Source organism: Anguilla rostrata, chromosome 8 (genome assembly GCF_018555375.3).
Source record: "Anguilla rostrata isolate EN2019 chromosome 8, ASM1855537v3, whole genome shotgun sequence".
In the NCBI taxonomy this organism is placed as follows: Eukaryota; Metazoa; Chordata; class Actinopteri; order Anguilliformes; family Anguillidae; genus Anguilla; species Anguilla rostrata.
Genome location: NC_057940.1, coordinates 12,550,723 through 12,565,578, shown reverse-complemented (window position 1 = coordinate 12,565,578; position 14,856 = coordinate 12,550,723). Strand labels below are relative to the sequence as shown.

Sequence of the window (14,856 nt, the reverse complement as noted above, 5' to 3'; positions counted from 1 at the left end):
AGAGAGAGGGAGGGAGGGAGTGAGAGTGAGGGAGAGTGAAAGAGAGGGAGGGAGAGAATGAGAGAGAAAGAGAACGAGGGAGAGAGAGAGTGAGAGAGAAAGAGAGCGAGGGAGAGAGAGCAAGAAAGAGAGCGAGAGAGAGAACGAGGGAGAGAGAGCGAGGTAGAGAGCGAGGGAGAGAAAGCAAGAGAGAGAGCAAGGGAGAGAGCGAGCGAGAGTGAGAGAGATAGAATGAGGAGGGAAACCGAGAGGGAGGAGTGAATGACAGCTCCGAGATGCGAGGGTGGGAGAGAAAGAGAAAGTGAGAGAGTTTTATAGAGACTCATGGGAATGAGAGAAAGATGGAGGCAGAACATTGTGAGGGAGGACGAGAGAGAGAGAGCGAGAGAGCAGGTGAGTGAGCGATAGGGAAAGAGAGACAGAAAATTTGAATATCTTTCACGGGTAAATAAGCGAATCATAGCGAGAGGTTTCATTTATCAGCGTGCAGTAGAGAGATAGCACACTCATAAATCTAACGGACGAGGACTTTATTGGTTTATTTGAGTTTGGCTGTCAGATGCTGTTCAGTATTCCAGCAATTCAGCATGCATCAATGAATGTCTGTGCTGGGTTTTTTTTGTTTTTTTTGTTTTGGTGTGTGCGGGCATGCGTGTGTGTGGGTGTGTGTATGTTTGGTTGTGTGTGGGTGTGTGTGTGTGTGTGTTGGGGTGCCTGTGTGCACGTGTGTGCAAGCATAAGATATCTGGTATCAGTTGTAGCTATGCTGTAGTGTTAAATTTATGCATTGTTTGAATTTTCATTGTTTTCTTTATCTCCCGATAGACGTTGCTTTAGCTTTTGTATATTGTACTTGTGTAAGTTGTTTTGGGAAGGGGTTTTTTGGAATCATTTTTGCGTGGTGCGTCATTAGAAAAGGAGGTAGCTGGGGGTCAGTTATCATTTCTCAAACAGAGTGTATGGACAGGCTGTGTCTATAAAGAATTCAACAGTCAGCATGATTCAATTCGGTATCCAGCCATATGCGTGCATAGCCCTCTCATCTTCCATCTGCCCAAACACACACACATACACACACGCATATACACACAGGCATGTACACACACACACACGCATATACACACAGGCATGTACACACACACACACGTACGAACAGGCATAAACACACACACACACGCACATGCACACATGTACTAATTTGCTGCTGAATTGCCATGAATCCCACATTAAATAAACACATGCTGTAAGAATTAGCTCCAAATTTTATTAGCAAATAATGAATGCATTTTTTTTTTTAATGCACTAATTTATTCATGGTAAGACAAATGGGGTTTCAGGGTTTTTGCCAATGTGGATTAGTGAAAATAACGTATAGGTTATATTTTTGTTTTTGAAAGCACACCACCTAACATTCATTTTAATGAAGAATTGTTATCACAGTATGACGCAATTTGACAGTTTAATAAATTCATGGGACTCTTGAATGTGTGCGTGTGTGTGTGCGCGCACATGTTTCTTAGCGTTTATAAGTGTGTTTTCTGAACAGTTCAGGCATGATATATTCTTGTCTAAGTCTGGTCTTTGTACAGTTTTAGAGCAGACAGTAAGAAGTTGTAAACAGTCTAGAGAGACATCATACCTCAGAGAGACTTGAAACATGTGTTTTTGTAATAAGGAAAGATTAAGCTCAAGATTGCCACAACCTGAAAGGCTGGGGTGTGATTCATTTTTCTCCTAACACTTTGAATGTAACATCATTGAAAAAAACAGAGCGAAACAATGCAGAGCCTCCCTGCAAGAAAAATGTCATCAAATTAAACAGAGAGAAGCAAAATAATCTTGACCTCTATAGCATTTTGAGTCATCATATTAATTTCATCAGAAACATATTTGCATATAAATACGCGGTTGGAAAAAAAATTCTGTGTTCATAAATGCATGCTTTGAATTCAGTTTTTTTGGGTATTCTGCTTCCTCAGTGGGATCAGTATCCAGAGGCATTCACTCCGGTATAACCAGTGATGTCATCATCGATAGAGCAGCAGACATTCCTGTTGGTTTTTTTTCATTACAGACATTCCAACATTCAACAAATTAAATAGAATCAGACACCTATTAATTTTTCACTCCATTGAAATGTAATTGAAAATGGTGCTTGTTAATAAATGCATGCTTTTTTACTGCTCTGCGCGGTTCATTGGGGAATGCGAAGAGATACCAGAGGCATTTACTCCTTTGTAATCTGCACCTTAATATGAAACAGACCTTTGATCTTATCATCATGAATGCGGCGGCCTGTTTTCCACCCCCTAACCCCCCCTCCTTGTTTCCTAGGTGACGTCTAGCCGTGCGGCCCAGCTTGCCGGCGGCGGCGGGGGCGACCCGCAGTCCCGCGACTCGTTCGCTCCCAGCCACGGGAGCGCCTTCCACATGCCGGACACGCAGCCCACGTCCACGCCCTACTACTCGTGCGCCACGCTGCCGGCGCAGCGCGTGAGCTCGCCCCTCTCCCTGCAGGCCTCGGGCTCGCCCACCAAGCTCCACCGGCTGGGCTCGGCGTCGGACGCGCCCGGCTACGCCACGCTGGGCCGCGTCTCGTCCTCCTCGCCCAAGCAGTCGCCCGGCCGGCTGGCCAAGTCCTACAGCACCAGCTCGCCCATCAACATGGCCGCCGCCGCGTCGTCCTCGTCCCCGCCCGCCTGCGTCTCCTCCTCCCCCCTGCACCAGATGAGCTCGGCCGTGGGCAGCTACGCCACGCTGTCGCCCACCAAGCGCCTGGTGCACTCCTCCGACCAGTACAAGATCTCCCACGACCTGTACGCCAACGCCACCCTGCAGCGGCCTGGCAGCCTGGCAGGTGAGCGCCCGCTGACATCACACCGGGCCTACAGAACCATCATTTATACTCCAAACATGCAGCACGCAATACTAGTGTTTTTAATGTGCAATTCTCAGTGCGCTGTTTTAGGTATTTAATAAATTTTTAAAGGCTCATAATAGGTAAAATGCATAATAAAATAACGTAATGTTTGTAATAATAGTAATAGTAATGTACAGAATTTTTATTGAACATGATCGCAAAGGGCTTGAAGAAGTAATTGGGGGAAAATCACCTCAACAACCATCAATGCATAACACTTATCTGGATGATACACAGCAGCCATTTTCCCCCAGAGCACTCACAAAACATAATTTGGTTTATTTTAAACCAAAGTGGCAGCTGGAAATTATGCTGCATTTCTCACTGTGCTGAAGTCTGAGAATCAAGCCCACAACCCACATGTTACTTGCCAAGTTCCCAAAATGCTCAGCACAGAACATTCCAGAAGGTGGTGGGATGGCTACTCGCTGGTTCTGAGACCAGGTGTGGTGTGGGGACCCCAGTGAGTTGTGAAGGCAGCTCATGGAGAGGCCGCAGGTGGCGCTGGGTCTCTTGTCCCTGGATTTTCTGTGCGAGGTTTCTTTTTTGTTCCCTGGTGATGTAGTGGTCCGGGTCTGTGTTCATGCCTGACTGAACTGTGTCATTAAGCCCCAAGGACATTCGCGTCTGAGGAAAGGTAACAGAGGCTAAAGCACGCCTTGTTATAGCCGGTCCGTGCTCATTTCAGGATTTCAGCAGCTGTGTGAAGCGCTCCATCTGGGTCAGTGTGTCCACAGCACAGCTGGTGTTTTAATGCGTTTATACACGGCAAAATGTTCAGAGTTACATCAACCCTGATAGAGTACATTTTACTCTGATAGAGTACGTTTGATCCCTGTTGACTCCTATAAGCAGTCGTATGTCAGAGCTAAATTAACAGTCTGCACAGCTCTGTCATCCAATGTGTTTTCTCCACAGTGTTGTCAGACCACTGACCATTGTGGGTTGTTCTTATCCCAGCGATGGAAAACACATTCCTGATCCAAAGTAGTCCCCTGATCCAGTCCAGGTCTTACCATAAGGCATAAGCAGTCTTCTACCAACAGGGGATTCAGCAGTGACCCGTTACTAGTAACACCTGGACTGTGCCTCAAGAGTGTCTTTTTCTCTCTGATCTGCTTGTCCTGATGTCTGCTGGCACAGAGTCACTCTGCATCACATACTGCATTGCACATTAGAAAGAAAATGAAAGATAGAAGGAAAATACATCCAGGGACAGAAAGGAAGAGGTAGACAAAGATGGCAGAAGAGAAGTGATGGAGAGACAAGAAAGGAAAGTAAGTGAGACAAAAAGACAAGCACAGGAGCGTGAGAGAAAGAGAGAGTTATAGGGAAAGAGAGAGAGAGAGAAAAAAAAGACAGCGATTGAGAGAGAAAAAAGAGATGTATCGTATGGTTTCAGTGAGCTCTTAATTATCCCAAAGGATCTTAGCAATGCCAGAGGCTTGTGGTGAGTCTCCACGAGGAGTCTGCTGGCTGGCTCTGATAAGCTTATTAAAGGGAGAAAGGGGGTCGGCTTCCCACTGTCTGTAAATGAAGGAAATGACATTATGCTGAAAACAAATAGGTCCCGCAAGAAAGAGAGGGGGAAAAAACTCTTCCTGGTGCAGAGCGCTTACACACCAAAGTCACGTTCGCTGCTTCTGCTGACTGCTGGTGACCCCAAAACAGAGCCTCCCGGGTTGTTCCCGGTTTTTCATGTCGTGCTGTTGAGGGTCCCTGCGGTCCTGGCAGGAACTGTCACATGTTTTAAAGATGAACTTTGACCCGTGTCTCAATGGGAAATATGCCTCCGGTAAATGGTTTCGGGGGGCTGCAGTGATGCATAGAGGTCCAGTGATCTCCTGTGGTTTCGCCATTCCTTAATCTTGTGTGGGTAGAACATCCATATGACCCGAATTGCTCCAAACTGCAGTAAAATTGGAAAAAAGTTAAAAAAGAAAGAAATTGCCTCAAACTGAGATGACTGGGGTTTTTTTTTTTTTTGCTTCAGAAGGTGTTTTTCTCCAGCACTGTGGTAACTGAAAGCCCATTGGCTTTTGAATCACCAGTTTAAAAACACATGGTGGTAGGGTTTTTTTGTAGTCACAGTAATGGTAAAAATCTAATATTTGTCTTTACCATAAATAAAACATATTTAGAAAAAATAACATGCACCATTTTGTTTTTCTGTGTTGTTTAATATGGAAGTACTAAAATGTCATCTGGATTTTTAGACTGTGAACTAACCCAGAGTGATTTAAAATACAGCCGTTACTTACTGATTATCCACTTGGGGTCCTTGCTCAGGATGCTGCAGATGTGCCCGGGATTTGAACTTGCAACCATATGGTTACAAATCTATGTGGATACATTGCTACTGTTCTCTTTTCGGAACAGGGTCTAGGGGGTCATACAGCAGCCAGCATAGCCACCTGGGGTCGGAGCTGCGACCCCTGCAGTCCCCGGAACACCACATCGACCCCATCTACGAGGACAGGGTGTACCAGAAACCGCCCCTGAGGAGCCTGAGCCAGAGCCAGGGTGACCCCCTGCCCCCGGGGCTCCCCGGGGCCTACCGTACCAGCACGGGTAAGCCCCTCCCACAAGACACGCCCACATAACAGCAAAGCACACAGTGTATATTTGTTTGGTAGTCAGACATGTAGAGAATCAGAATATTGTTCAAGGGCTTGCAATGCATGTAAAGAAATACCAGATATGCACAATGTGTTACTCATCTGGTCTTTACCTGTATTACAAGTGTTTATGGGGAACATTCTCCTCATGTTCTAAAGATCTGAGGTTTGACCGTGGGCAACATGCAAATTAACAAAGTAATCATGATAAAATCATGAAAAAAATGTAAACAGATTTTTGTTTTTCAGTTTCTCTCAATATGGTCCTTGCCTTGAATGAGATGTCATTTTCATAATTAGGAGACGTTATTTTACTGGCAAAGATATATACAGTACATGTTAATATTTATAATTCTATTTATAGAAGTGCATTCGTGTTGATACTGCAAAACCGTGGTTTCCATGTAATTTCTGAGGTGGTTACCCTGTGGTCATAAGCCCATGCCATAACATGCTGAGCAGCTACATTGCTTTAAAGAGCTGCTTTGGAGATACTTGATCTTCAAACCACAAACCCATGAATGCCCTCTGAATACTAGCCATTATAAAAATGTATTGCCTGTAGAGTGCGGCATCAGATTATCCAGGATGCTTGTGTCCAATATACACAGCCATATTTAGAATTATATAGGAAAAAGGACTGAAGTCATTAAACTTGCACAATGTTATCCAATGACATTAATGCATTTATATCATTATATACTACATTTACTAATGACTGAGGTAATTCTTCCAAGGACATAATGACATAATGAGTAATACATATTGTGCATTGGACTTATTTGCATTTAATAAATTGGTACATTAGGCAAAAGATTTGGCCCTCACGTCCGAGCCTCACTGCCTGTTTTTATGCATTAAACAAGTTTATGCGCTCTCTTGAAATTGGGCAGACGCCGGGCGTTACATATCTCCTCTTTGCAAACACACACGTTGTGCTTTTGGCCAGAGAGCGTCTGCAGCAGCTTTTTGAGCCTGACTGACAGTGTGAAGGGTGCTCCCGAGGGACAGGCTGAGTGCTCTCTCGCTGCTTAAATGCAGGCCATCATTCAGTGGCCTTTTTGAAGGCACGGGCAAACTCACACCCTGGAGACTCCATTTTGTTTCACATTTGCAGTTTCCTACCAGGAAATTCTGCTACCGTCAGGAAATCGGCTGTGGAGAGGCACTTCAGGTCCGTGTGGCGGCTCTAGTGTCTCCAGCAGCACTGCATCCTGCAGTTCCGTTGAGCTCTGATACTGACTCAACAACCTATTTAACAGACTTGCTGCAATTAATCTTTGAGCTCTCGGTTACCCTAGCCTGCCCTTTTTGTGTCATTAAAAACGGAACAGCTTAGAGATATTTCCTTGTTTGCTTTTGCTGTGACTTAATCTGCCGGCAGTAGCATGGATGTTTGATTGCTTTCCCAAAAGTGAAGGTCTTTTATTTTGATGGCGATGCTTAAGAGCCAGACCCAGACGAATCAATGGTTGAATTACATAGCATTTAAGTAAGCAAGGCTGGAATGTGCACCCAAACAGAGGTGCAGACTAATGGAAAACAGTACAAAAAAGAATGTTGCTCTCTGCACTCTCCAACAGAGATTATATTATTGGAATTGGAAAATCACCAGCTTGCCTTTGTCAGGGTGAAAAGACCAGGTCTGTGTTATGAACAGATAAATGGCTTCTCACGGAGAGATGCCAATGTCAGTCACATGCTCAAATTAGTAGCAGGTGCTCAAATTGCTAACAGGTGTTTGCTAACGTGATTGGCATACTTCAGTAGCATTCCCTTCAGGTAAGAAGTAGCTCATCCACAATCGCAACATTGCGTGCCGGTTCCATCGACTGTACATCCACGTCGCAGAAATAGGCAGTGAATGCGTGCAGTACATCGTGATTTCATAAACAGTGTGGCCCACACATCGAGGACAGCCAGTGTGCTCTGATGCATAAAGTCTGTTCGCACATTAAGTCCATTCAGTGTGCTTTGATGCACAGTGCATTCACACATCAAGTGCACACAACTTGTGTGTCTGTTATGCTTCAGTATGTGTGGTAACGAGTTGGATCATTTAGTTGCCGGACGCTTGTTGTTTGGCTTCACTGAATATTTTCCATATAATTATTTTTGGCCCAAGGCAAATGCTTGTTCTGAATTTTTTTGTTTATCCATTATGCAGCGAATTTTGTAACCACAACAGTAAAAACACAATTAGAATATGCTAAATCTGTTGAGTAAGGCTAATTGCAGATTCATATCCTCTCCTGGACATTCCACCTTCTCTGCTTCTTATCTACACGAGACACCAGTTGTTAACAGGGGTTTACATTGCTATATTACAGAATATATAATAATATATATTACAGAAATCCATTGCTGCAGTACTGTACTTGGTCATGCAATTTTATGCCGTTTATTTGTTTTGGCTTCAGTGATATGCACTTGTTGTACGTCGCTCTGGATAAGAGCGTCTGGTAAATGCCTGTAATGTAACGTAATGTAATGATAGAGAGACAAGAACTGTCAATGTTAAGAATACACACCTGAGTATCTGGAAAGCCGTAAAGAATCAGAGAATTTAAGAATAATATTAGAACAGGTTTCCCAGAATCCCCTGTTCTTCCCATGCCATCTTTGTATTTTATATGCTCACTCCCTGACTGCAAATGAAGGTGGAGTCCATTAGGTGGAGCCTCCTGAACATTTTCTCCTGAATGTGTGGAACATTTTTATAAGCCAAACAGAAAGTTTGGGGGCATAAAATGTATTAGAACCAAGCTATGGGAGTAAACAGTGTAACTGTCAGTTATGTACTGTAACTCTCCTAACATAAAGAGTTAACCAGTACATTTGGGGGTGGGAGGGGGGGGGGGTCATAATAACCTTGCAGCATTAAGCACAATGCTTGATAATGCTTTGTTTCTTCAAAGGGCGTCTGTCGCTCATGTATCTTAACTAAAATTAAAATTTCATGCATGAATAATCCAAATTGGGTCACTTTTTAATGTGAGGGTTTGTCTAGCTTTTGTTCAGACAATGAATAGTGATGGAGTTCAAACACTTGAATTAAGATTAGCCTATATTAAACCCAGTCAGTAGCTGTACAATCCATTGCATTTGTGGTGTTTATGATTTGCCTTTTGTTTTCTATTTTGCTTTGTGGGGAAACTGAAGGTGCAGTGCTCATTTAGCTCTTAAAAAATCACAACACAAAATGAACAGAAAGATTGAGTGGATTATTGGTCTGTTGACTCAGACTGAAGAAACAAATCACCTCCTCTTTCCTTTCATCAACTTCCCTAATTTGCTTATGCACTTTGCTTGAAAATACCACTTATTTCAACGTGGTATTACAACAAAGTTCAGCCAGTAAGGCACTGTTTGTGGATGAATGATGCCAGTGCAAGTTAAAGTATGAAGGGATTAAGACAGATCTTTAGGATATGAGGCTGTAGAGAATGACTCAGTTAAGACAGCTCTGTGGAGCACCATATTGTCATAGACAATGTCTGAATTTAATTAAGACAGCTCTGTTAGGCATACATTTTTAGAGAATGACTGAATTAAGACAGCTCTGTTGAGCCAAATGCTGTTTTAGAGGATGACTGGATTAAGACAGGTCCATAGGGCATGCTGTCTTGGAGAATGACTGAATTAAGACAACTCTGTAGAACAAATCTAAATTTTATCCTTCAACCTAAACAGAAAACTCCTCATCACTCTAGTACCAGCCTGTTCTCAAAGGTCTCCACTGCACAAGATAACGTGAAAAGTTTCAGACGTTAGCAGAAATCCATTCAGCCAATTTCCCTTTCCCAAAGACATTTTAAGTATTTAGCAGACACTATTATCCAAAGCAACTCCGACAACTTATATTCTTTATATCAAATCAATTGCTTGGTTTTTTTTGTTTTTGTTTTTGTTTTTGTTTTTTTAGAAAAAAAGAGCTCTTCTGCATTTTACCCTGAAGTGATTTTAACCAGAAATGTTAAATAATAACTTCAAACATCACAACAAGTTACTGTAAGCTCTGAGTGAAGAGAAGCAGTTGAGAGATAAAGTTGGTTTGGGGGAGCATAACTTCTCAAAGTCAAACTGTTTATCTGAAGGCAGACTCTGTCAGTGCCTTTCCCAAGGGCTGTGTATCAAAGTTGTCCCACGCTTAGCTGTCTTAACAGGAATGAATAAAACATTCACACATTGCACCTCCCTCTCTACCGGGCAGCTGTTGTCAGACCTGGATCTGCAACAATATTTGTCTTTTATTTTAAAGGATGTTTGTTTTGGTTTTTTTTTTGTTTGTTTTTGTGAGAGACTGTGCTGTGAATGACAGGTTTGGGAAGCTTAGGTCGCATGTTGCATGTTGTTCTTATCATGCATATTTTCATATTTTTGGATCGCGGTGAAGAAGGGAAGGAATTAGTGACTGGGAAGATACAAAACGACAAAAAGTTTATTTTTCTGTTTCATGTGAAACAGATTTGTTGAGAATTGTTTTGCATTTGGGTGTAGCAAGCCTCAGATCAGTTTGGCTCAGTTTGTTTGTTTATTTATTTATTTATTTATTTTAGAAATAACAGGTTTACAGGACTACTTTGTGATTGGATTAGACTGGCTGACTGGGCCCAGTAGTACTAAGTTTGATTATTTTCCTCAATTCTTTTGCTTCACCATTGCCAACTCTGACCAAGAGCTATGAAGCCTAACAATCAGCTAAATGTTGTTTGCCATAGAGAAGTACTCTTAGACTGAAGCTGAATTGGGTGATTCTTGGGCCTTTGCTGGGTGGGGCATTGTTGGCCCTGTGGGTTGCCAGTCCTAAGGCCCACTGATGAATTGTGTCAGGCTGCAATGGCACTGCAGTGTAGCTTAATGGGTAGGAAACTGGACTTACAACTCTGAGGTTGTAGGTGCAGGTCCCTGGAGATCTGTGCTGTTAAACCCTTAAATACGGTATTTAACCTGCATGGGTTTAGTGAAATATCAACCAATTGATAAAATGTCAATAGTGGCAGTGGTTTGTGGGTAAAAATAATGTCAGTTGTGTATGTTGTTGTGGATAAGAGTATCCGCTCAATTCCTGAAATGTAAATGTCATATCGGTCACATTCACTGTGGGATAGCTGATTATTTTACTGCCAGCTCTTTTTTTGGCCTTGGTTGCAGAAAGCATGCCCCATTATTATGGTAACCTGGAACTGTTTTACCAGCCGTCCCTTTTTTAACAGACATTTTCCCTTGAAACCACTGAAAAATAAATTTAGTATAGTGATACATATCGTTGCTTCCTAATGGTAGTGACAGAGGTGAAGCTTAGCAGAGAATCTGTTAAGTTTCAATGAGACATACAGCATGTTCATGGCTTTCAAAGTCATAAGACATAATGAAATGGTTTTTAGCCTTGAACACACACCAATGCACCAGTGCTCATACATGATTGTTTAACTGGTTGTGTTGCTGTATGAAGAGTTCATCCAGACAAATCGATTTCTGTAAAAGTACTCTTTTCCTTGATTACACCTATTCAAAATCCAGAGAAAGTGCTCTTGTGGGAAGTATAATTTCCTAAATCTTCCTTCAGACGACTTGCCTGACTGTCTGCGAAGTTCATTTTCTGAGAATGTCCAATATGGAAACAATCCCAAGGTTACCGCTGATAATATTTCAGCATTATCATATTTCAGCATTACCGCGCTCCCTTTCGGCAGCTCGCAGACAGCTTTGCTTGGAAGCTGTGCTGTGGGTGAAGTCTTTTCCTCGCATTCTGTCTCGTGACAGAATATGTGGGATAGTGGATACGGGAGCCAGAATAAATGTGAGACCCTATGGAATCCTCTCATGTTTGAGTATACAGTCAAAGCTCACTGCCAAATGGGGAAAATGTGTTTTTTTTCCCCCCTCTGTTTAAAGGGGGAGGGGAAGTAACACCGTGACTCCAATTTGGCATCTTTATTTACCTTCATATAAATGTGATGTTTGGGGTTTTTTTTCCTTCAGTGAAATACACTATTATCCTTGAATTATTTCCATAACACTATAAAAATTGTGTGTGAAATGTATGAATTGTAACAGACCTCTGACTTGAATGTTGCCTTTTAGGAGGCCAGTGGCTTGATGACACCTAACAGTTAAATTTAATATAACATGACACAGCAGCCAAAAATCACTATGCTAATTAAAACAATCAGTATTAGGCTTGTGAAATCTTGTAAAGACAAACCGTCAGATAAATGTGTAATGTCACTGAAACTGCGGTAATAAAAGCGCTGTGAAATGGGAACTGATAAATATCTTGTTTCATAAACAGTTGGCTTCCTTGTCTTACTGTGTTTGGAAACCTTGCAGTTGAAGCCCTATGCTGCTGATGCCTCTTGTTTTGTGAGCATGCTCAGACAGGGGGACACCTTCTTGATTTGAAACTTGAGGTGTTGACCGCAGATGTAAACTCTCTGAAAATGTTAGTGTCATATTGCAAGATGTATTGTTTTATATCACAGAAATGCTGTATTTGCTTATATTAAAATGCTGCATGCAAATTGCATGCTATTATAGCAACAGTGTCAACAGGTAGGCATTACTTGACAGGAAGCAGGAAATGGCATCACACCAAGCTTTCCACTCAGCAGTGAATCACTCCATTTGTAAAACAAACTGTTAAAAGGTGATGTGATTCAGGCTAATTTAGTGGTGTGAACTGTTGTAACCCCTCTTCCACTCAGGCATGCATCTTAACAATCAGTTGCAGATTCAGCTGTAGGCACGCAAATACACACACGCTCTCTCTCTCTCTCTCCTCGCTCTCTCTCTCTCTCTCTCACACACACACACGCACACACTTGTGGGGATGACGGATTGAGGTGGTAAGTCAATATGAGGGGGCTCCTGGTGAGTCATGGGGGGAGGGGGGCGGCAGACACTATAACTGTGTTTTGATTTACGGGGACGGTCATCTCCTCTCTCTCTCCCAGCCTGCCCCACAGACGGGAGAGATGAGACGCGGGGGGTGGGGGTGGGGGAGCATTCATTGCCGCCGCTAACAAAATGTGTGGGCAACATAGTGTCAGCCAAGACTTTATTAGACTTCTCTGTGTTTAATTTACAAGTTTAATGAGGGTGAACATGTCATTTTTATTGAAAAATTATTATTTATTAATAATTGAATGTATTTTAATGATATGTATATTTTTGTTCCTTTCTGACTTGCATCAAGAGCATGATAGCAACAGAAATGTTATTGGAAATAGAGGCTCTGACTGGCTGTCCCTGTCTAATTAACTGGAGACCTGTGGTGATTATTTTGTTTTTACAGTTAAGTAGGCATGTAATGGCTTTCAATAATAACACCATTCTGCAGATGAAGGCAGCATACTATATCAGTATATACTGTAGCCTCCCCCATAGAAAGTGTGTTGTTTTTTTAATGAAAGTAGTTAATACACTAAGAAAACAGCCCTCTGAGACACACAAGTCCTCTGTTCAGCAGCGTACTTTGTCCTTAGTAAGTGTAGCCTCTTATCAGGATTTCTTAGGCTACCCTTTTCGTTAGTGTCGGTGACTGCAGAATTAATTACCTGCAGTAGCTTCTGCATGAATTAATCTCTAAAGTAAATACAGTCCCTTTTTTGTGCATTCTGTGTCCAGTAAAGGTTTTATGAGTTTTTTTTCTGCAGTTTTTCCTAAATAAATACAAATATAATATAAAAATGAATTGTTCTGGGGTTTATTTAGCTGTATTTATTTTATTTATTTATTTTTGTGCATTGTCTCTACTGTAAACTTAGCGATGGTTTTTTTTGTGCTCTGTCAGCAGTAAATACGGTGTTGGGATATTTGGTGCGCTCTCTGTACAGTAAATACGGTCCTCAGTTTGTATGCAGTGAGTCGCGCGGCGTCACAGCGGATGTGCTTGTGTGGCATTATTGAGCAGTCTCCTGGTGCGTGTGTGTGGTGCCGCGGGGTCAGATTGCGGTGACTCCTGCAGATGAGATGGCCTAATAGTGCCTCAAGGTCAACAAATATCCTCTCCTCCGGGCTCTTCCACACAGGCGGCTCTCTCTCGGAGTCTCTTCCGATCTCGGCAAAGACATCAAACCCATCCACCCTTGTTAAGGCAAATAAGAATCGTGTCATTCCTTAAGAGAAAGTAATGTATGTCAAGACATGATTAAGTATGCCTTGGACATTTTGATATTTAGTGTCTATTTTGAAAAATGAAAAAAACATCTTAACGTTCAGTTACACTATTGAATATATTCCATTACATGTACTTTAATGTAAAAGTCCTAGCCTTTGACAGGACACAGAATAATACTAAACTTTGCGTGGTGCAAACTCATTTACGGTCGTAAGTATATTACTCACTAACATTGATAGATATATCACTGACAGGTCATGTGATACCGTGAGAATATCTCAGCGGGGTGTTGCCGGAGTTACATTTCCAGGATTTTCCCGTTATCTGCCCCCAATTGTTATTACCTATTGCCATTTCATGCTTTTTTTCTCAGCTGGGATGAATTAGTTCTAATCACATATTTTAATATCAATCCGAACGTCTGTGCATGTCGCTGCACGTCGCACTCGCATGGTTCCTGATGGCTGTCATCTGTCTTCTCCTTCCGCGGCTTTAGGCATTTGGAGCCCTGACAGTCTCTCCTGTTGATCTGTCCTGGACTGAATGTACGACACGTCCTAATCGGCCTCCGTTAATGTGGCTCCGCGCAAGCATACATTTCGGCGAATATCGCAGCTCTGCGTACGATCCGTACAAAATACCGCCGTTCAGCGAATTAGCATTTATATTGACACGGAAACGCACATGCAGCCTTCTCTATCCAGAACAAATGGCGCAACTTCATGCTTCCTATTTGTATAGCCAACAGCTGGGTATTTACAGAGGCTGCTCAGGTTAAGCAATTTACATTACCCAATGGCAGTATCCCGTATGGGATTCTAAAACGTACCAATGAATGAAAAACGGACGGCACCAGATAAGATATGTGAAATTTGTGCTTTTCGTGATACTTGGGCACAGTGCGCTTATGCATCAATAAAAACCGTTATCGAAGTATTTGTGCTGTCTGTTTTTTTCTTTCTTCTTCTTCATTTATTTGTAGTGGGATTGATACTCAGTATTTCCAAGGTTTCATTTGCTACAGATTCAGAACCATAACTGTGAGGCACTAAGCACAGCACCCACAAATTATCTTCAGACACAAAGTGGACTCGTGTCCGTCATGACTGTATATCCATCTAATGTGCAATATTCCTGTATTGGAGTCCATTCAGTTGAAATTCAGTGAATAAGGGGCGTGAACTGGAAATTAAATT

General features: G+C 42.3%; 1 protein-coding gene across 11 annotated transcripts in view; it reads left to right on the top strand.

The window, feature by feature from the left end:
- LOC135260850 (catenin delta-2-like) overlaps window positions 1–14,856 on the top strand; it is a 178,266-nt gene that overhangs the window by 81,536 nt on the left and 81,874 nt on the right. For all 11 annotated transcript variants that reach the window (XM_064346484.1, XM_064346485.1, XM_064346488.1 and 8 more), the window contains 2 exons: window positions 2,335–2,857; window positions 5,300–5,491. In XM_064346484.1, coding sequence (XP_064202554.1) covers window positions 2,335–2,857; window positions 5,300–5,491 — 715 coding nt within the window. The remainder of the gene's footprint in view (window positions 1–2,334; window positions 2,858–5,299; window positions 5,492–14,856) is intronic.